This window comes from Bos indicus x Bos taurus, chromosome 10 (genome assembly GCF_003369695.1).
Source record: "Bos indicus x Bos taurus breed Angus x Brahman F1 hybrid chromosome 10, Bos_hybrid_MaternalHap_v2.0, whole genome shotgun sequence".
Classification (NCBI taxonomy): Eukaryota; Metazoa; Chordata; class Mammalia; order Artiodactyla; family Bovidae; genus Bos; species Bos indicus x Bos taurus.
The window spans coordinates 12,976,559-12,997,856 of NC_040085.1; the positions used below are offsets into that span (position 1 = coordinate 12,976,559).

General features: G+C 41.7%; 1 protein-coding gene across 3 annotated transcripts in view; it reads left to right on the forward strand.

Annotated features, from left to right (window-relative positions):
* Positions 1-566: 566 nt before the first annotated feature.
* The window catches only part of ARIH1 (ariadne RBR E3 ubiquitin protein ligase 1), a 107,217-nt gene continuing 86,485 nt past the window's right edge, over positions 567-21,298 (forward strand). The window contains exon 1 of one of the 3 annotated variants that reach the window (XM_027553149.1): positions 567-1,267. In XM_027553149.1, the coding sequence (XP_027408950.1) occupies positions 899-1,267 (369 nt within the window). In that variant the 5' untranslated portion in view covers positions 567-898. The remainder of the gene's footprint in view (positions 1,268-21,298) is intronic. The other 2 variants (XM_027553148.1, XM_027553150.1) reach the window with 2 other exon arrangements.

Below are 21,298 nucleotides of genomic sequence, written 5' to 3' on the forward strand. Positions count from 1 at the left end.
AATAGTGCTTGATAACCTGAGTTCAGGAAACGCTTCTTTTAAATGACGTCACTGTAGGCGACTTAAAAATCACAGCATGTCCGGAGAGTACACAATCTAATTACTTAAAACGGGGTTCACCAGCAACACAGCTTAGAGGTTCTGCATAAAACAGACTCCACTGAGTAGCCCAGGCTACAGGAACAGTAGCTCAACAGCCGAGGTATTCCTGGAATCACTCCCGGGCCGGCGGGAAGGGTCTCTCTGGCCCTGGGGGAAGGCCGCCTTCCCCAAAGGATTGCGCGAGGGGCTGGATCATCATGGCCTGCGGAAAAATCCACCACCTGGGCGGACCAGGCCCCCTCTCGCTCTCGGCGACCAACGGCCATAGGCTCCTCCAGTACTCTGTTCGCTGCTGAGGGCCCCAACAGCGACCACAGCCGGAACCCAGCATGCGATTCCCGGGGCGCCGCGCTCCCCGGGCAAACCTAGGCCGTGGGGTCTCCCCGCACTCCACGCAGGGGCGGCGGGGCGGGGCGCGATGACGTCAAGAGCAGTGACGCGACGACGCAGCGCGACGCGGTGACGCACGCCCCTTTGTTGGCTCAGTAGCGGTAGCAGCGGCCGTGGAGGTGGCGCTGGGGACTGTTTTCTCTCGGAGGCCTGAGCGGAGCCGCGTCTGACTGAGGCGGGCGGCAAGCGGCCCCCTCGCTCCCTCCCTCCCTCCTCCGCGCCCTCCCCGCCGCCGCTAGCCGCCAACCGCCAACCGCCGCGCCCGGGGAGGAGCCGCGGCCCGCGGGGCCGGAGCCAGGCCTGCGTCCGGACATCAGCCGGAGCCGGAGCGAGAGCCGGGGCCTCGGCGTCCCCGCCCTCTCCCCGCCTCAGGGCCAGCGTCCGCCGGGCCTCCGCGCGTCGCGCCATGGACTCGGACGAGGGCTACAACTACGAGTTCGACGAGGACGAAGAGTGCAGCGAGGAGGACAGCGGCGCCGAGGAGGAGGAGGACGAGGACGACGATGAGCCGGACGATGATAACCTGGATCTGGGCGAGGTGGAGCTGGTGGAGCCGGGGCTGGGCGTTGGCGGGGAGCGGGACGGACTGCTGTGCGGGGAGACGGGCGGCGGCGGCGGCAGCGCTCTGGGGCCCGGAGGTGGCGGCGGCGGTGGCGGCGGCGGCGGCGGGCCGGGGCATGAGCAGGAGGAGGATTACCGCTACGAGGTGCTCACGGCCGAGCAGATTCTGCAACACATGGTGGAATGTATCCGGGAGGTCAACGAGGTCATCCAGGTGAGTGTGGCCCCCGCGCCAGCTTGACCGAGCCGGACCCGGGAGCGGATTCGGGCGGTCGGCGCGGCCCCGAGGGGCAGGCCAGGGCCTGGTGCGCAGCCTAGCCTGATGCCTCCCGGTCCTGTCTTCTCTTCTGCTGGGGATAGAGCAGACATTCGCCGGGTGTGGGGAGGTGCGCTAGGGGCGGTGCTTTCCAGGTCCTGCTATGGCGGAGGCCTCCGGCCGCCTCAGACTTCTCTTGCGGGCAATTGCTGCGGGTCCCTGGGCCCGGTGTCCTTCTTCTGGTCTCAGGAGAGCTTACAGGGGCGGGGCGGAATGGGCGGTGGAGAAGATCTGGGCCCCTAAGACGGCTTCCCCGGCTTTCAGTCGCACTTGAGCACTTTTGGAAGGGGTTAGAGTAGGCCTGAGGGCTTGCTTGGTGTACAGTTGCCCCAAGTGGGCACCAGTTAATAAAGAAGTGGATCTGCTTGGCAGTCTTAAGTGCCTACTTAAAAGTGGGGGAAGGGAACTGTTTCTTGGGGGAGGTGCTGATGGATCTTCTTTTCTAATGTTGAGGCTTCTGCTTGTATCTTTTTAAAATGTTTGCTGTTCGTTTGGGTTCTAACTGCTACTCTTCTTAGTTGTAGCATACTTGAAGCTGTTGGCATAGTTGCTGCAACTTGCATACCCAGCCTTTGCAGCTCAAACAACAGCAAAGCGCAGTGTTATTGTGTAATATTGAACAAGACTCTTATTGTGAGTTAGCAAGTTAGAGACTTTCTGCTTCTGGAGTCCTTTCTCTGATAATTTGTATTTCATTGTCGGTAAGTAGGACTCGGTTTAAACTGATAACCGCATCTCATCTAATCTTCTTGTGGGTCATATTTTGCGATTTGATTTAGAAAATCAAAAGTTTCAGTTTATTTGGAGAAAAATGAGGGGGTCAGGGGTACGACTGCAGAATAAAAATGGAGTCTTGATTCAATATAACCCTTAGAAAACACTAGTTTCATGGAAGAAAACTGTATAGGTGAGCAGCAGGTTACGATTGCCTTCTGGTATGTGCTTTTTTTTTCCCCCTCTTAAAATTGGTTGACTAATATTCACTGGTAAATAAGCAGTATGTCACTGCGTGCATGATTAATAGATTTTTTTTATTAATAAATTTTTTACAGTATTTAGTAAAAACTTTCTTTTGAAAATGAAACCATATATTTAGGCCTGTTTGAAGACAGTGTTTTAAATAATAGTTTAAAAAAAAATGTGATACTTAGTGCTATTGCTAAACAGTGGAAATCTCAAACTTTTTCGTATAGATAATGTAGTCTGAAGAGGAAATTGAAGGGCTGTGAAAGGAAGATAAGTTTTGTAGCTCTTTCTGATCTACAGATACAATATTTAAGTTCTTAGGTCACTAAATGGAGAATTTTTTTTTTTTTTTGAGGAAAGTTGAGTTTACAGTGAAACCTTGAAGTCCCTTTTCGTTTATTTATTATATAAAGTATATAGTAAATCTGTATTGAATCTGATGCTTTCAGACCCATCACCTGGCTTATTTGCATGTTTAGTTACCTTTTAAAATTCATGGATGTTTATTATTTAGCTTCTTGTAGTGTGTTTTCATGTAAATCTCATACAGCCTTTTCAGCTCTTAGGTGTGTCCTCAATCACTGAGGCCAGACCCTACAGATTCTTTATGTCACTTCTGGAACAGAGATGTAGCTAATGCATGTGACATCATTTTTTCTTTGTTAGTTTAGAGGAAGAGGAATAAACATGGATAAACTAAACTAAGAACTACAAAATACTAGAGAATTTTTTTAAGTGTCCTACTTTAACCATGTTTTCATGCTGGATTTTGGAAACAACTCTTTTTTCCCTAGTTTACTACTTGTTAAGGGTGCTCTGAAGTAGGACTGCTGAAATGAGTATCTTTTCCTTTGTTGAAAGTTCATATTTAGAAAGATCAGTAGATCAAAGGATAGGATTTACCCCAGATCTTCTTTCTCGAAATGGTATACACTGGGCAAATGATGCACTAAACTAGGGTTTGGTTATGTTATAGATTATTTATGTTAATAGATTTAGACTCAAGTTATACAGGTAACACATTACATTGTAAGAAGAAAACTGATGAGGTGAGGGGAAAAAAAAAGATAATTATTTTGCCTGCTACTGAGAGAGATATACCACAATCTGAACTGTAATAATCGTTCCAGATGTGTGGATGAGCTGTACATGTTTTTAAAAAATGATAATTACAGAATAAAACTAAGTTCTTTTTATGTTTTCAGTAGGAAAAAAGCAGGTTGCAAAAACAGAGGGAAGGTCAACAACTTTCTCCTGTCAATAAGTAACTATTTTTCAAGTGCTTACACAATTACAGATCTAAACTAATTTAGTCAATCTGTTATTATGGGTCTTCCTTTTTATTGTCTAGTTTTCATCTTTTATAAACCTGACTAGGAATATTCTTACAGATAAATGTCTGGATGTTTTATTTTGTTAGGATAAATTGCTAAGCCAAACATTTGCTTATTTTTAACCATTTAATAAATATTAGCACACTGCTTTCAGCAAGGTTATACTAGTTTTCCCTCCATGGTACTTGATTGGTCATCATTTTTTAAACTTGTTTTATTTTTTTTTTAAACTACTGAGGTTGAATTTTTAAAGAGTTTTTTGGGCAGTGGTATTTCTTTCGTAAATTGCCCTTTGCTTTTGCTCATTTTACACCCTTTAGGGATGTTTATCTTTTTATTGATTTATGAGACCAGTTTATATTCATAAAACCTTGAAACATCAGTCGTACAGGTTTTTCAATTAAATCTAATGTTGGTTTAATATATAGTTAGTTTTAAGTAAATTAAAAACCGTTGTTTTATTAACCTAGTTCACATTGGGGAGCTTGCTGTTAATTCTAAAAAATTTAAATTCCCTTCTTTCTGGTATTACTTTTCAATATGAATCACGTATGTTAGTGAATTTGAAAATAAATGTGCAGGATAAAAAGATTGAATGTAAAAAAGTTTGCCAAGTTAATTGAGTCTTCCCTGGGGGAATTTGATTACTTTTTCTGGGCGACAACAGATTAATACTGTTATTTGTAGATATCTGCTGGTTAGTTCTAGTCTTCAATCAAGTTAACACTTTTTCTTTTAGAAAGCTCTTGGTTTTCTGGCTCTCTGTAACTTTTGTTTGTTTAATTTGATTTTCTTTTATTTAAATTCTTTGTGGCTACTTACCTTTTGAACTTTAAGATCAGGGGTTTTCGGTAACATATCTTAAGGGTAGAGTAGTGCTTAAAGTCCTTTATTTACCCAGCTATATTTAACTCACATTGTTAATATTAAGATGGTTAATAATATTACAATGGTTATCTAATATAGTTGTCTAAATATCTAAGTAATTTATTAAACTAACACTACATAACTGTGGAATTCAAAGATGTTTAAATTTGCTGTTTTTTGTTTCCACAGCATTCTTTAGCAAATGTTGATTGTGCCTTGTGTGTGTGCTGGTCACTATAGAGGACATGGTTCTTGCCTAAGAAGCATATAGAGGTGGGGAACATAGAGATTCTTGGGCTCAATTCCCAGAGATTGTTATCCCTTAGTCAAGTCTAAATTGGAGCCTAAGCATCTTATATTTTTAGCCAGTCCAGTGATAGTTCTGAATGGCTGGTATGTTCATAGTTCACCCAGTGTCATGATTTTGACTCACTCAGGGAGAATGAGTAAGAAGGGCAAGTAACCCTTAGGAATACCACATTTAAAGGATATGCTGAGGAAGAGGCACATGGAACTGTTGGATGTGAGTGATCGGAGAGGAAGCAAAAGAGAAGTGGGTGGGCTTCTTGCTGTTAGAAGATTTATTATTCTCAATAACCTGTTTTAAAAGACAACAAGTTTCCTGTTGGCTGTTGATATGAAATCTTTAATATTTTGCCCATTTTTTATTTAAAATATTTGAGGTACTTCTAAACTGAGGTTTCATGCATAAATTAGAGGCAGTATCAATGGCACCCCACTCCAGTACTCTTGCTTGGAAAATCCCATGGACGGAGGAGCCTGGTAGGCTGCAGTCCACGGGGTCTCGAAGAGTCGGACACGACTGAGCGACTTCACTTTAACTTTTCACTTTCATGCACTGGAGAAGGAAATGGCAACCCACTCCAGTGTTCTTGCCTGGAGAATCCCAGGGACGGGGGAGCCTGGTGGGCTGCCGTCTATGGGGTCGCACAGAGTCAGACACGACTGAAGCGACTTAGCAGTAGCATAGTCCAGTGTATTGTGTAATTTGTTCAGGAATCAGTTCTAGCCACTGCTTTTCCTACCTGGCAAGTTAATTTTTATGTCATAGAACCTTCAGTTTTTGTCTGTTTCTCCCCCTCCCTTTTTTTTTTAATCTGGGAACTTAGGACTGTTGAACTACTAGATTGGTCTTTTTTACATTAATGCTTAATTTTTCTAATAGCCTTTTTAAAAAACCTCAGTGAATTCAAGGTCCTCCTTGTTTCAATGAAATTGAACTCAAGTGGGCATATCAAGATAAATTTAGACTGGTTAACTGGGTTGGGTGGGGGGAGTGTGTGTGTGTGTGTGTGTGTGCGTGCGTGCGTGCGTGCGTGCGTGTGTGTGTGTGTGTGTGTGTGCGTGCGTGTGTGCGTGTGTGTGTGCGTGTGTGCGTGCGTGCGCGTGCGTGCGTGCGTGCGTGCGTGCGTGCGTGCGTGCGCTTTTTGAATCACTTATGGCATTAGTCATGAATCAGGAACTGTGGGGGTGGGATCCAGCAGTCTGTTTTAACAAGCATTCCAGGTGATGCTGATGCTAGCTAAAGTTTGAGAGCTACTGGTCTAGTTGAGATTTAACAGCAGTGTTTCTCCATGTGTAATGACTAGTGATGAATTATTATAGAGTGGGTTAATAATGGAAGGCAAATTGTTTAAGAAACTAATAAAAGGAAAATTTCGAGAGCCTGAACAATTACTAGGAGAGAGAGCTAGCTAGAGAGAGAGAGCCTACAAATAACAATTACTAGGCTACTCATGGAGGGGATTTGTTATCATTACTGTTATTCTTCAGATTAGAGTGGTCTATACTCAGTTATTTCAAACACGCAAGCCAAACCAGTGACACTCTCATATTTTAGGTTGGAACAGTTGGGTTTTCTTCACCCCTTCTCACCCCCTGGCTTTTTTATTTTTATTTTTTAAAAATAAAAATATTTGAGAGTGTTTCTTTATTTGATACACGGAAAGGGATATAAGGAATTGAATATTGTAAATGCAGTTGCTCAGTACTGTACAGAATGTTGAAGAAAATGTGAGACTTACTCTTAAGGAGCTTATGGTCTCTGAATTTCTACTCTTAAAGCTGTTAGATCAGTGCTAAATGGATTGTAATAGGTATTCATGGAAGAGATCCTGTGCGTTTTATCTGGAAGATGTCTAGGATTTAGGTGCATAGAAGAGATGGATAGGAAGCCATTCTAAGAAATTGAAATAAGAATGAGGAAGCTGTGTCCCCAGTGATGGTGAGGTCACCTCAGGTAAAACAGTTTGTTAATTATAAGTGATAATATTGTAAAAGCTGGGAGGTTTGATACTCTGAACAAAGATAGGCAGAAGTCATCAGATCAGATTACTTTCTTGTGGGTTTGTCCTGTGGCAGCTATATGTATTATTTTTAGCCCTGTATTTTCCTCAAAACGTTGTGGCTTAAAAACAGCAAACATTTTATTATCTCACACTTTCTGTGGGTCACGATTCTGACTTCAGCTTAGTTGTGTGCCTCTGTTTCAGGGTCTCTTATAAGGCTGCAACTCAACATACTGGCTAGATTGCAGTTATCAAGGTTTGACTAGAGGAGGATCCCCCTGTGAGCTCACTCATGTAACTCTTGCCAAGCCTCAGGAGTTTTCACTGGCTGTTCTTTGGCCAGTTGCCTGCCATGTGGGCTTCACTGAAAGGTGGCTTATAACACAGTAGCTTCTTTCCTTTGGGGTAGGGGGTTTCTGATAGAGAACCCCCCAGATGGAAGCCATGCTCTTTTGTAACATCATCTCAGAAGTGACATCCTATCACTTTGCCATACTCTACCTGTGTTAAGTGAGGAGCTAAAGAGGAAGGGATTACATAAAAGTGTGAAGATGAGGAGGTAGATCCTGGGGGCCATTTGAGAGCCTGCTTACCATGATACATAGAATCTGGCTCAGTTAAGAGGCGAATGAGAACTGTAGTATAATGCTTATCTCTCCAGTCCAACTGTACAATGGCAGTGTATAGTAATTTGGATTTTTTATTTTAGAATAACCATAAATTATTTGTGTTTGGCTTTGCAAAATATTATATCTTTAAATGATAAGTATTCCTAATTACCTTCAGTGGCTGAGATTCAAAGAATAGTTTGCAGCTTCTTGGAATTATTAATAACTGGCAGGAATCTGAGATTCTCCAGTCTGTTGGGTTTTTGTTTTTTTTTTTTAAACTCTTAACGACATTGTGGAATCACCTGGGAATTTTTTCATCACATTTTAAATTTTGAGATACTTGTAGAGTCAAATGCTGTAGCAAGAAACAATGCAGAGAGATCCCCTATACCCTTTACTGATTTTTCTATGATGATGACATCTTGCAGAACTAGTATATAGTATCATAATCAGTATATTGATACTGATGCAGTTTACTCATTCAGACTTCTTTACTTGAGGATTTAAAAAAATATATTGGAACTCATAACCCAAGGCTAAGCAAATGAATTTCTAGGAGTTTGGACCAGGCATTATCATTAACAGAAGTTTTCCCTGGTTTATTTTAATGTACAGCCAGGGTTGAAAGCAAAATTATTGTTGTTGTCCAGTATCTTTAATAATCCTCTCTTTGTAACATTCCAGTCTGCTTGCTGCTGCCAAGTCACTTCAGTCGTGTCCAACTCTGTGCGACCCCACAGACTGCAGCCTACCAGGCTTCTCCGTCCATGGGATTCTCCATGCAAGAACACTGGAGTGGGTTGCCATTTCCTTCTCCAATGCATGAAAGTGGAAAGTGAAAGTGAAGTCAGTCAGTCGTGTCTGACTCTTAGGGACCCCATGGACTGCAGCCTACCAGGCTCCTCCGTCCATGGGATTTTCCAGGCAAGAGTACTGGAGTGGGGTGCCATTGCCTTCTCCTCCAGTCTGCTTAATTATGAGTAAATGACAATAAACTAGTTTGTGATATAGCTCATTCTAACTCTTGATTTTTTGGGGGAAAAAAATGGAATTAAACTGTTTACACTTTAACTTTGGTCCATTGTTCCTAGGGTGGCCCTTTGATATTTTTAGTTTTTCTTTTTTTTTTTAATTTATTTATTGGCTGCACTGGGTCTTCATTGCTGCTCTCAGACTTTCTCTAGTTGCAGTACAGGAGCTTCTCATTGCAGTTGCATCTCTTGCTGCAGAGCTCAGACTCTAGGGTACAAGCACTTAGTTGCCAGGTGGCATATGGAATCTGCCCTGCATTGGCAAGCAGATTCTTAAACCACTGGACCACCAGGGAAGTCCTGTTGTTTTCTTAACAGTTTTTGTTTGGAAGCATGAAGGAAAAACTTTTTCTTGACGTTAATCAATCCTCTTTTCTTTGTCTCCTCTATGATAGTGAACCGGTATCTTTGATTATGCATGTTGCCTACTTCTCTAATTTTCAATTATACATTGTCTTTATTAGGTATAATATCACAGGCCCATAACCCTGTTAAGATCTTGGCTATTTATACAGTTCATCTTTTAATATTGATACTATATCAATATTAGGTTGAAACTGATATCAGTAACCTTTGGTTACTATGTAACCTTACAAATAGATTAATTATTCCCTTTAACTGATGGGATAAATAGAAGAATGAGTGGTTAGACTGACATTTGATGGTCACTTACTAGGTGAGAGAATAATCTGTAATCTGAGGCTGCTTCTAACCTGGGATCACTGAATCTTTTGGGACCCATGAGATGGTAGTGGCAGCCCTTGCCTTATTTTATTTTCAGTGTTTAAAAAAGCCTACTGTGTTTAAAACAAAGTAAATCAAAACTGCCCAAGCTAATTAAAATGTGGGTCAGTTTTGGATCTTCAGTTCCAAAAGAGTGGGCATGTTTTATAGCATCAGTAGATTTCTACAATCATGTATTTTAAGTTTCTGAAATGGAGCTGGACCCTACTGTGGTCCTTCCCCACCCACATTGTTTTGTCTGGAAAAACTTGAGCCGAAGAATAGGTTTAATCAGATAAGTGAGAAGATACAAAAACAAAGGAAAACAGTCCAACGAAACTGTTGTTCAGTTACTCAGATTCTTTGCAAGCCCATGGACTGCAGCACGGCACGCTTCCCTGTCCTTCACCATCTCCTGGAGCTTGCTCAGACTCGTGTTCATTGACTCAGAGATGGCATCCAACCATCTTGAATAATACTTCATTTCTTAATCTTGCTCTGTGGTAGATGTCAGTTGGAGTTCGAATTAAATTAGTGGGTAGTTTGGTATCTTAGAAGGCAGTTTTAAAGGGTCTTATTGAGCTAGCATCTGCTCTGGCAGATTAACTTTTCAGAGGCCCTACTTTTTCTCATTTTTAAAAATGAGAATACTAGTATTAAGGTCAAATACTGTATTGGGAGCTTTTTCATGTAATTTTTTTTCCTTAATGTAAACTTGCTGAATAGCATTTTTCCTTTTTTCTTATGTTCCATTTAAAAGAAGTGTCACAAGTGACCTTATACACTTAATACATTTTGGCAAAAAGTACAGAAGATAATGATGTATTAGGTAACATTTCCTTATTACTAAGACATTTGGTTAGACAATGCTAAGAATAGCTATAATCCCAGACACTTCTTCCCAGACTTGCTTTGCTATCTGCTTTGAAACTGTCATACTTCTAATTCACATATTAACTGATTACAATTATATATTATATCCTTTCTCAGTCACAATTGTATAGTTTTTTAGGGATTAAGTATATGCTAGAGATTGAGAAGTATTTTCTGATTTTCTTAGCAAGTATAAGTAAAAACCTCTTATGTGGACTCATTGAAATTTGTGACATTTTGGACAGGTCTCTGAAACCCATTTAAAAACAAATTTATTGCCTTTTCTCCCTAAGGCTGTTCTTCCTTTGATTGATTTACTAATCAGCCATTCTTGGAATTTGAAAGTCAGTGATTCTCTTTTGCCCCAGCATTTCCTGTATCCAATTAGCCCTGATCAAGTTACTCTGAAATTTGTTATTCCTCTCCTTTTAACTAAATAGGAAACACATTTTCTATTATATGTCTAGCCTAGATGCTTTAATATAGCGTTCGTGGCTTCCTCACCTTGATTTCTGGTAATTTTTTCATTCTTATTTGCTGTTGTTTCTAATTTTCCCATCATTCCCAACTGCACTACTTGTAATTTCTTACTATATAAATGCACATTTGTGTTTTCCTGTTTTTGTTCATGCTGATCCCTCTTTTTGTGGTTGCTCTTTCTCTTTTTTTTTAAAATTATGTTTTATTTTTGGTTGCGCTGGGTTTGGTTGCTCTGGGTCTTCGTTGCTCTCAGTAGTCGCGATGAGTAGGGGCTCCTGTTCGTTGCCATGCATGGGCTTGTCATTGCAGTGGCTTCTCTTGTTTCACAGGCTCTAGGTGCAGGGGCTTCAGTAGTTGCAGCTTGAGGGCTCTAGAGCGATGACTCGGTAGTTTTGGCACAGGGGCTTAGTTGCTCCAAGGCATGAGAGATCTTCCCGGACTGTATGTAGAACCCACGTCCCCTGTATTGGCTGCTGTTGCTGTTCAGTTGCTCAGTCGTGTCCAGCTCTTTGTGACCCTGTGGACTGTAGCCCACCAGGCTCTTTGTCCACAGGATTCTTCAGGCAAGAATACTGGGGTGGGTTGCCATTCCCTCCTTCAGGGGATTTTCCCAACCCCGGGGATTGAACCTGGATCTCCTATATTGCATTGGCAGGCAGATTCTTATCCACTATACCACCAGGGAAGTCTTTGTTCTCTTTTTGACTGCCTGATATCCTTCTACTTATACCCTGCTCAGATATTACATATCTCTTACCAGGTCCCTCTTCCCTACCATCACTGCTCTTTTACCTGTGTTTGCATAGCCCTTTATATGGATAATACAGGAGCCTGTAATATGGCCATCCCAATACCTAAGTCACTAGCTGGCTATGAGGGTTTTGAAGGTAAGAGGCCGAGTCTTCATCCATAGTGTATGTCACACTAATAGTCTGACATAGTAGAAACTCAGTGAATACATGTTCTTTGAAGTTGGTCCCTTGTTTCCTTGGTTTCCTTACCTGTAAACCAAAGAGAGCCGGACACAATTTTCTTCTGGCACTAATAAATTATTTTATAATTTCCAGATAATACCTCAGTAGTAGTGTAAGGTGACAAGAAAAAAGTGTTTGAATTCCAAGAATGCAAGCTTTTTAAAATCTCCGAATATACAGCGACTCTTTTAGATTTAACTTTATTTGCATGTAGTTCTCTGGCACTTTATATGAACTGAGAGTTACGTTAAAAATAACTGAGTCACTCTTGATGAAAGTGAAAGTGGAGAGTGAAAAAGTTGGCTTAAAGCTCAACATTCAGAAAACGAAGATCATGGCATCTGGTCCCATCACTTCGTGGGAAATAGATGGGGAAACCGTGGAAACAGTGTCAGACTTTATTTTTTTGGGCTCCAAAATCACTGCAGATGGTGACTGCAGCCATGAAATTAAAAGACGCTTACTCCTTGAAAGGAAAGTTCTGACCAACCTAGATAGCATATTCAAAAGCAGAGACGTTACTTTGCCAACAAAGGTCCGTCTAGTCAAGGCTATGGTTTTTCCTGTGGTCATGTATGGATGTGAGAGTTGGACTGTGAAGAAGGCTGAGCGCTGAAAAATTGATGCTTTTGAACTGTGGTGTTGGAGAAGACTCTTGAGAGTCCCTTGGACTGCAAGGAGATCCAACCAGTCCATTCTGAAGATCAGCCCTGGGATTTGTTTGGAAGGAATGATGCTAAAGCTGAAATTCCAGTACTTTGGCCACCTCACGCGAAGAGTTGACTCATTGGAAAAGACTCTGATGCTGGGAGGGATTGGGGGCAGGAGGAGAAGGGGACGACAGAGGATGAGATGGCTGGATGGCATCACCGACTCGACGGATGTGAGTTTGAGTGAACTCCGGGAGTTTGTGATGGACAGGGAGGCCTGGTGTGCTGCGATTCATGGGGTCGCAAAGAGTCGGACACGACTGAGCGACTGAACTGAACTGAACTGAATGCAGTAGCTCTCAAAGTATGGTCCATGAGAGGAAAGCTTTTTAGGACGTTATTTGTCTGTTAACATGCTGGGATTTGTACTGATAGTGCAGAAGCAATGGATTTGGTTACGTAAAACCGTGGGAACCTTAGCACAGATCAAGTCAGAGGCACTAATTACACTAGTGCTAGTCATTTTATTTTTCACTGCCACACATTCATTAAAAATGTTGATTTCACTTATTGTCCTGGGTGAAGCAGTAAAAATTATTAGTATTACTATATCGTATCCCTTAAGTACACAATTTCTTGAGTACACATGTCTTATATGGCACTTCTGCATACTCAAGTACAGAGGTTGTCTCAAAGAAAAACATTTGTGCGTTTGATTGGTTTCCGAGCTGAACAAGCTGCTTGATGGAACACCAATTTTACTTGGAAAAAATGGCAAACTGATTATTCAGACAAATAGCAAATAAACATATGGTAATTATTGCTCCAAATACACCTGTTATTTTAAAAAAAAACTGCTTATGGTATTTGTTGCCAGTGATAAATATTTAAAGTTTTTCAGTGCAAATTAGAATTTTGGAAAACATATCTACCACTGTGAGACTGAGACTGACAATATCCTGGTGATGATATCCTGTTTAATATATCAGCATTTGGAAGATCTGCTTTTAATATAATGAACCAGTATTTTTCAAATGACTAATTTTCCAGTGAGCAGTTGTGATATATCACAATCATACATTGGTAAATGATCCATTCAAAGTACAAGATAGACCATTGGATTTTAATATGACAAGAGTAAGAAAAGTTTTTTGATATGATTTCAGATTCTATTTTTCAGCTAGCCTTTAAGAAACTACCACCTTTTGAGTATTGGTGTAATATAAAAAGATATCCACAGTTATCTGAAAAGGCTATAAAAGTTCTCCTGCTTTTTCCAACTCTATATATCTTTGTGAGACTTTTTTTTTTTTTTTAAACAAAACAACATATTTGAGGATTGAATACAGAAGCAGATATGAAAATCCAACTGTTCTCTATTTACCCAGATGTTAAGGAGACTTAAGCAGTGCAGTTTTTCTGTCTGTTGTTTTAGAACATACAATTTATTTTAATAAAAATGGGCTTTATATTAACATAATGGGTTTTATTACTGTTATTTTTAATGAATTAATAGTTATTTAAAAAATTCTGTTTTGATATCTAATATAAATGCTGATAGTTATGATTCACATGAACAAAACTCTTTGGCGCCTTCAGTAATGTTAAAGTTTAAAAAGGGTTCTGAGGCCAAACAGATTGAGAGTTGCTGCTTTGATATTGTGAAATATTTCTGAATCACTAAGGAAACATAGTATTGGCTTGCAAACAGGAGATACGACTAACCAATATATGACTAACCCCGCTATGTGTTTACTTTAAATTAGTAATGGGTATATATGACAGGTTAGGAATTACTGCTGATTAGTCAGAAACATACATAAGCTATGTTAGATGCTGTGCTAATATGTAACAAATATTAGAAACGTGAATCATAAAATATGACTAGTTCCGTAAAGATTTTTGGAAATGGAATGGGATGCTCAATTTTTTCAAGGAATAGCTAGTAGAGATATCACCTGACATATTCCATTAATTTGTTTACGTTCTGACTTCTTACACTGAAATGAAAGCTCTGTGCGAGCAGTGGCTTTGTTTTATTCGTTGCTGTAGTCCCGGCGCCCAGAACAGTACCTGACACACCGAGTGCTAAGTTACTTCAGTCGTGTCCGACTCTGCGACCCAGTGGATTGTAGCTTGCCAGGCTCCTCTGTTCATGGGATTTTCCAGGGAAGAATCCTGGGAGTGGATTGGCATGCCTTTCTCCAGGGGATCCTCCCAACCCAGAGATCGAACTTGCGTTGCTTATATCTCTTGCATTGGCAGGCGGGTTCTTTACCCCTCTGCCACCTGAGAAGCCCACCTGACACATAGTAATCACTTAGTAAACATTTTTTGTGTAAACATTTTTATTTTACCCCTTGAATATTTTGCTATGTATATAATTGTAGGTTGGTAGTTTTCTTTCAGCACTTTAAAGATTCCATTGTTTTCTGGCTTCAATGGTTTGTGGTGGTAGGAGGAAGCGAAAATGAAAGTGAAGTTGCTCAGTCTTCTCCGACTCTTTGAGACCCCATGGACTGTAGCCTACCAGGCTTCTCCGTCCATGGGATTCTCCAGGCAAGAATACTGGAGTGGGTTACCATTTCCTTTTCCAGGGCATCTTCCCGATCCAGGGATCGAACCCAGGTCTCCCGCGTTGGAGGAAGACGCTTTAACCTCTGAGCCACCAGGGAAGCCCAGGAGGAAGCTAGTTCAGTTAAGTTCAGTCGCTCAGTCGTGTCCGACTCTTTGCGACCCCATGAATCGCAGCACGCCAGGCCTCCCTGTCCATCACCAACTCCTGGAGTTCACTCAGACTCACATCCGTCGAGTCAGTGATGCCATCCAGCCATCTCATCCTCTGTCGTCCCCTTCTCCTCCTGCCCCCAATCCCTCCCAGCATCAGAGTCTTTTCCAATGAGTCAACTCTTCGCGTGAGGTGGCCAAAGTACTGGAATTTCAGCTTTAGCATCATTCCTTCCAAACAAATCCCAGGGCTGATCTTCAGAATGGACTGGTTGGATCTCCTTGCAGTCCAAGGGACTCTCAAGAGTCTTCTCCAACACCACAGTTCAAAAGCATCAATTTTTCGGCGCTCAGCCTTCTTCACAGTCCAACTCTCACATCCATACATGACCACAGGAAAAACTATAGCCTTGACTAGACGGACCTTTGTTGGCAAAGTAACGTCTCTGCTTTTGAATATGCTATCTAGGTTGGTCAGAACTTTCCTTTCAAGGAGTAAGCGTCTTTTAATTTCATGGCTGCAGTCACCATCTGCAGTGATTTTGGAGCCCCCAAAAATAAAGTCTGACACTGTTTTCCCATCTATTTCCCATGAAGTGAGGGGACCGGATGCCATGATCTTCGTTTTCTGCATGTTGAGCTTTAAGCCAACTCTTTCACTCTCCTCTTTCACCTTCATCAAGAGGCTTTTTAGTTCCTCTTCACTTTCTGTCATAAGGGTGGTGTCATCTGCATATCTGAGGTTATTGATATTTCTCCCAGCAATCTTGATTCCAGCTTGTGCTTCTTCCAGCCCAGCGTTTCTCATGACGTACTCTGCATATAAGTTAAATAAGCAGGGTGACAATATACAGCCTTGACATACTCCATTTCCTATTTGGAACCAGTCTGTTGTTCCATGTCCCGTTCTAACTGTTGCTTCCTGACCTGCGTATAGGTTTCTCAAGAGGCAGATCATGTAGTCTGGTATTCCCATCTCTTTCAGAATTTTCCATCGTTTATTGTGATGCACACAGTCAAAGGCTTTGGCATAGTCAATAAAGCAGAAATAGATGTTTTTCTGGAACTCTCTTGCTTTTTCCATGATCCAGTGGATGTTGGCAATTTGATCTCTGGTTCCTCTGCCTTTTCTAAAACCAGCTTGAACATCTGGACATTCATGGTTCACATATTGCTGAAGCTTGGCTTGGAGAATTTTGAGCATTACTTTACTAGTGTGTGAGGTGAGTGCAATTGTGCGGTAGTTTGAGCATTCTTTGGCATTGCCTTTCTTCGAGATTGGAATGAAAACTGACCTTTTCCAGTCCTGTGGCCACTGCTGAGTTTTCCAAATGTGCTGGCATATTGAGTGCAGCACTTTCACAGCATCATCTTTCAGGATTTGAAACAGCTCAACTGGAATTCCATCACCTCCGCTAGCTTTGTTCGTAGTGATGCTTTCTAAGGCCCACTTGACTTCACATTCCAGGATGTCTGGCTCTAGGTGAGTGATCACACCATCGTGATTATCTGGGTCATGAAGATCTTTTTTGTACGGTTCTTCTGTGTATTCTTGCCACCTCTTCTTAATATCTTCTGCTTCTGTTAGGTCCATACCATTTCTGTCCTTTATCGAGCCCATCTTGGCATGAAATGTTCCCTTGGTATCTGATTTTCTTGAAGAGATCTCTAGTCTTCCCTATTCTGTTGTTTTCCTCTATTTCTTTGCATTGATCGCTGAGGAAGGCTTTCTTATCTCTTCTTGCTATTCTTTGGAACTCTGCATTCAGATGCTTATATCTTTCCTTTTCTCCTTTGCTTTTCACTTCTCTTCTTCTCACAGCTATTTGTAAGGCCTCCCTAGACAGCCATTTTGCTTTTTTGCATTTCTTTTCCATGGGGATGGTCTTGATCCCTGTTTCCTGTACAATGTCACCAACCTCCGCCCACAGTTCATCAGGCACTCTATCAGATCTAGTCCCTTTAATCTATTTCTCACTTCCACTGTATAATCATAAGGGATTTGATTTGGGTCATACCTGAATGGTCTAGTGGTTTTCTCCACTTTCTTCAATTTAAGTCTGAATTTGGCAATAAGGAGTTCATGATCTGAGCCACAGTGAGCTCCCAGTCTTGTTTTTGCTGACTGTATAGAGCTTCTCCATCTTTGGCTGCAAAGAATATAATCAACCTGATTTCGGTGTTGACCATCTGGTGATGTCCATATGTAGAGTCTTCTCGTGTGTTCTTGGAAGAGGGTGTTTGCTATGACCAGTGCTTTCTCTTGGCAAAACTCTTATTAGCCTTTGCCTTGCTTCATTCCGTATTCCAAGGCCAAATTTGCCTGTTACTCCAGGTGTTTCTTGACTTCCTGCTTTTGCATTCCAGTCCCCTATAATGAAAAGGACATCTTTTTTGGGTGTTAGTTCTAAAAGGTCTTGTCGGTCTTCATAGAACCGTTCAACTTCAGCTTCTTCAGCGTTACTGTTTGGGGCATAGACTTGGATTACTGTGATATTGAATGGTTTGCCTTGGAAATGAAGAGAGATCATTCTGTTGTTTTTGAGATTGCATCCAAGTACTGCATTTCAGATGGCTACTCCATTTCTTCTAAGGGATTCCTGCCCACAGTAGTAGATACAATGGTCATCTGAGTTAAATTCACCCATTCCAGTCCATTTTAGTTTGCTGATTGCTAGAATGTCGACATTCACTCTTGCCATCTCCTGTTTGACCACTTCCAATTTGCCGTGATTCATGAACCTGACATTCCAGGTTCCTATGTAATATTGCTCTTTATAGCATCGGACCTTTCTTCTATCACCAGTCACATCCACAACTGGGTATTGTTTTTGCTTTGGCTCCATCCCTTCATTCTTTCTGGAGTTATTTCTCCACTCATCTCCAGTAGCATATTGGGTACCTACTGACCTGGGGAGTTCCTCTCAGTATCCTCTCATTTTGCCTTTTCATACTGTTCATGGGGTTCTTAAGGCAAGAATATTGAAGTGGCTTGCCATTCCCTTCTCCAGTGGACCACATTCTGTCAGACCTCTCCCCCATGACCCACCCATCTTGGGTGGTCCCACAGAGCATGGCTTAGTTTCATTGAGTTAGACAAGGCTGTGGTCCTAGTGTGATTAGATTGGCTAGTTTTCTGTGATTATGGTTTCAGCGTGTCTGCCTTCTGATGCCCTCTTGCAACACCTACCGTCTTCCTTGGGTTTCTCTTACCTTGGACGTGGGGTATCTCTTCACGGCTGCTCCAGCAAAGCACAGCCCCTGCTCCTTACCTTGGATGAGGGGTATCTCCTCACCACTGCCCTTCCTGACTTTGAACGTGGAGTAGCTCCTCTAGGCCCTCCTGCGCCCGAGCAGCTACCTCTCCTTGGACTTGGGGTGCTCCTCCCGGCCGCCGCCCCTGCCCTCGGGTGGAGGGTAGCTCCTTCCGGCTGCTGCCCCTGACCTTGCGTGCGGCTTGGGTTGGGGGTAGCTCCTCCCGGTCACCGCCCCTGACCTCGGACGTGGGGTAGCTCCTCTTGGCCGCTGCCCCTTGGGCATGGGGTCCTCCTGGCTTCTGCCCCTGATCTTGGACATGGGGTAGTTCCTCTCGGCTGCGCTTGTGTGCCATCGCAGCCGCCTGCACTTAATCTGGGTGTTTGTAATATTTGTAATATTTCTGACTTTGTGTCTAGTTGTGGTTTTCTCTATGTTTTGGAGAAGGAAATGGCAACCCACTCCAGTATTCTTGTCTGGAAGACCCCATGGACGGAGAAGCTTGGTAGGCTACAGTCCATGGGGTCGCAAAGAGTTGGACACGACTGAGCGACTTCACTTTCTTTCACTTTGTTTATTTTGCTTTGTGTTTTCAGAACCTTTTGAATCTTTGGGGGTGATGTCCTAGGGGTTTTGGAAATTCTGTTTTGCCTTTATCCTGTTTCCTCAAGTTGCACATATATTAGAGCTTTTTATTATGTTCCATATGTGTTCGATGCTCTTTTGTGTATCTTATATCCTTTTTTCTCTGTGCTTCAGTGTGATTGATTTCTATTGATCTGTTGTCTGAGTCTCTACATCTGTCTTCTCCTTTGTCTGATTTGCTATTAAACACCCCTCAATTATTTCAGGTACTATATTCTGGAGTTGCCATTTAATTCTTTTTTACTGATGCTGATTTTCTAGTGATATTTTTCTTTTTCATTTGTGTTACATCTTCTGCATTATATTCTCCAGCATATTAAGAATTTATTACTAAAGGTTTTGTCAGCTAACTCCCAACATCTGAATTATCTGTTAGTCTCTACCATACTATTTTGTTTTCAGTCACGTGTTCTTGTCATTTGACATATTTTGATTACATGCCAGTACCTCTATATAAAGTATTTAGAGATTCTGAATGATGATGGATTCCTCCAGAGAGGATTTTTATTTTTCCTTCTGCTTGACAGTGAGAGTAGTGAGTGGTTGTCTTAATCCAGTAAGGTTGAGTTCTAGCCCTGTTCAGTTCTAGTCTCTCTTAGGTGCCATTGGCTTTTTTTTTTCTTCAACTAAGAATTGATGTTTTTCATCAGTCCCTCTCCTAAGGGCTCCCAAACTTTATTTCCTTCCCAGACTGCTGGAAGCACCAATCTATGTTTCAGAGGCTCTAGATTTTTAGTCTTGGCCCTGTGTGATCCCAGGATTCAGTAAATGTTCTGGGTGGAAGACCAGCCATTCCTCTACTCATTGAGATACCCCTTCAAGTCTCAGTATTAGTTTCATTTAGTTCTAATAAGTTAACGCAAAGTTAGTGACTCTGAACAACAAAAATTCATTATTTTACAGTTGAGAAAGTCAAAAGTTCAAAGTGAATCTCACTGGGCTAAAATCAAGGAGTTGGCAGGCTGTGTTCCTTCTGGAGGTCCTAGGGGAGAATCTATTCCCTTGACTGTTTCACTATTAGAGGCTGCTTACATTCCTTGACTTACGGCTTCCTAACTCTAACCTTCAAAGTCAGAAAAGCATAGCATCTTCGGTTCTTTTCTCCACTTTTGCCTCCTCCTTCTTTTAAAAAGACCCTTTGATTACATTGGGTTGACCTGAAAAATCTCTAAGGCAGCTAATTGGCAGCTTTAGTTACCTCTGCAACAGTAATTCCTCTCTGCCACGTATTATAAATTCATGGGTTCCAAATATTAGGATATGAACATCTCAGGGTGGGGGAACCACTTTTCTGCCTGTCAGTAGCACCCCTCTGTGGTAGATTATCAGTATTCTGCTTTGCTCCCAGAATTCTCAAGTGCCTCCAGGGAAACCACTGAAGTTGTAAAATTATCACCTTCTCTAGTTTTTGTTGCCTTCACAGCTCTCTGCTGTTTTCAGACATGATTTTGGGACATTATCCAGCTTTTCTGGTTCTGGATGGGGATGGTTGTATACATCTTAACTATATTCTACCTGAAAATGGAATACTAAATACTTTTAAAAATCAGTCAATATCCTTAGTCTATCAGATCTGTCTTGGAGATTTTTGAAGCATGCTTTCCATGGGTGCATACAGCCACATTGTGGGCTTTTGAACTTCAATTCCAGCTAGCAAGTATGACAATTTAAAGATTGGAGTAAAGGAATGTCTGAGATTTGGGAAAATAACAGGATAGAGGGGAAAAAAGATCTAATTTACTCATTTTTATGTAAGGAAAGATTTGTAAACATAGAAGTGGTAATAATCACTGATATTTATGAACTATGCTAGGTGTTTTCATTCATGTTTATTAGTTTATTACAAAGTCCCAAGAAAGTAGCATTATCTCTATTATATAGATGAGTAAATTGAAGGTAGAGAAGCTGAGAAATTATTTTCTCAGGGAATCTCAGAGTTTCTCTATTACAGACTGGTGGAGGACTGGTGGGTCTTTTTGACTTAAGATAAAAATTCTTTCTGCTATACCAAACTTTTTCAGACCTTAGTTGGACTTTATGACTGAGTCAAATCCTCATACCTTTTTTTTTTTTTTTTTTTTTTGCTATGCTGAAAAGTTTATAGTACTAAAAGAATCTTTCATTTTAGCTAATTGACTAATTTTAAATGTCTCTTGTATTAGTTATCTATTGCTGCATAACACATTACCTAGCACTAGGGGTTTAAAACAGCAAACATTTATTATAGTTTTAGGTTGCTTAGCCGGAGAAGGCAATGGCACCCCACTCCAGTACTCTTGCCTGGAAAATCCCATGGATGGAGGAGCCTGGTGGGCTGCAGTCCATGGGGTCGTGAAGAGTCAGACACGACTGAAGCGACTTAGCAGCAGCAGCAGGTTGCTTAGCAGGGTGATTCTGGGTCAGGGTCTCTGATTAGGTTGTAGTCGTCCTGTCAGCCTAGGATGCCTTTATCTTAAAGCTTGGTTTGTGTTGAAGAACTGCTTT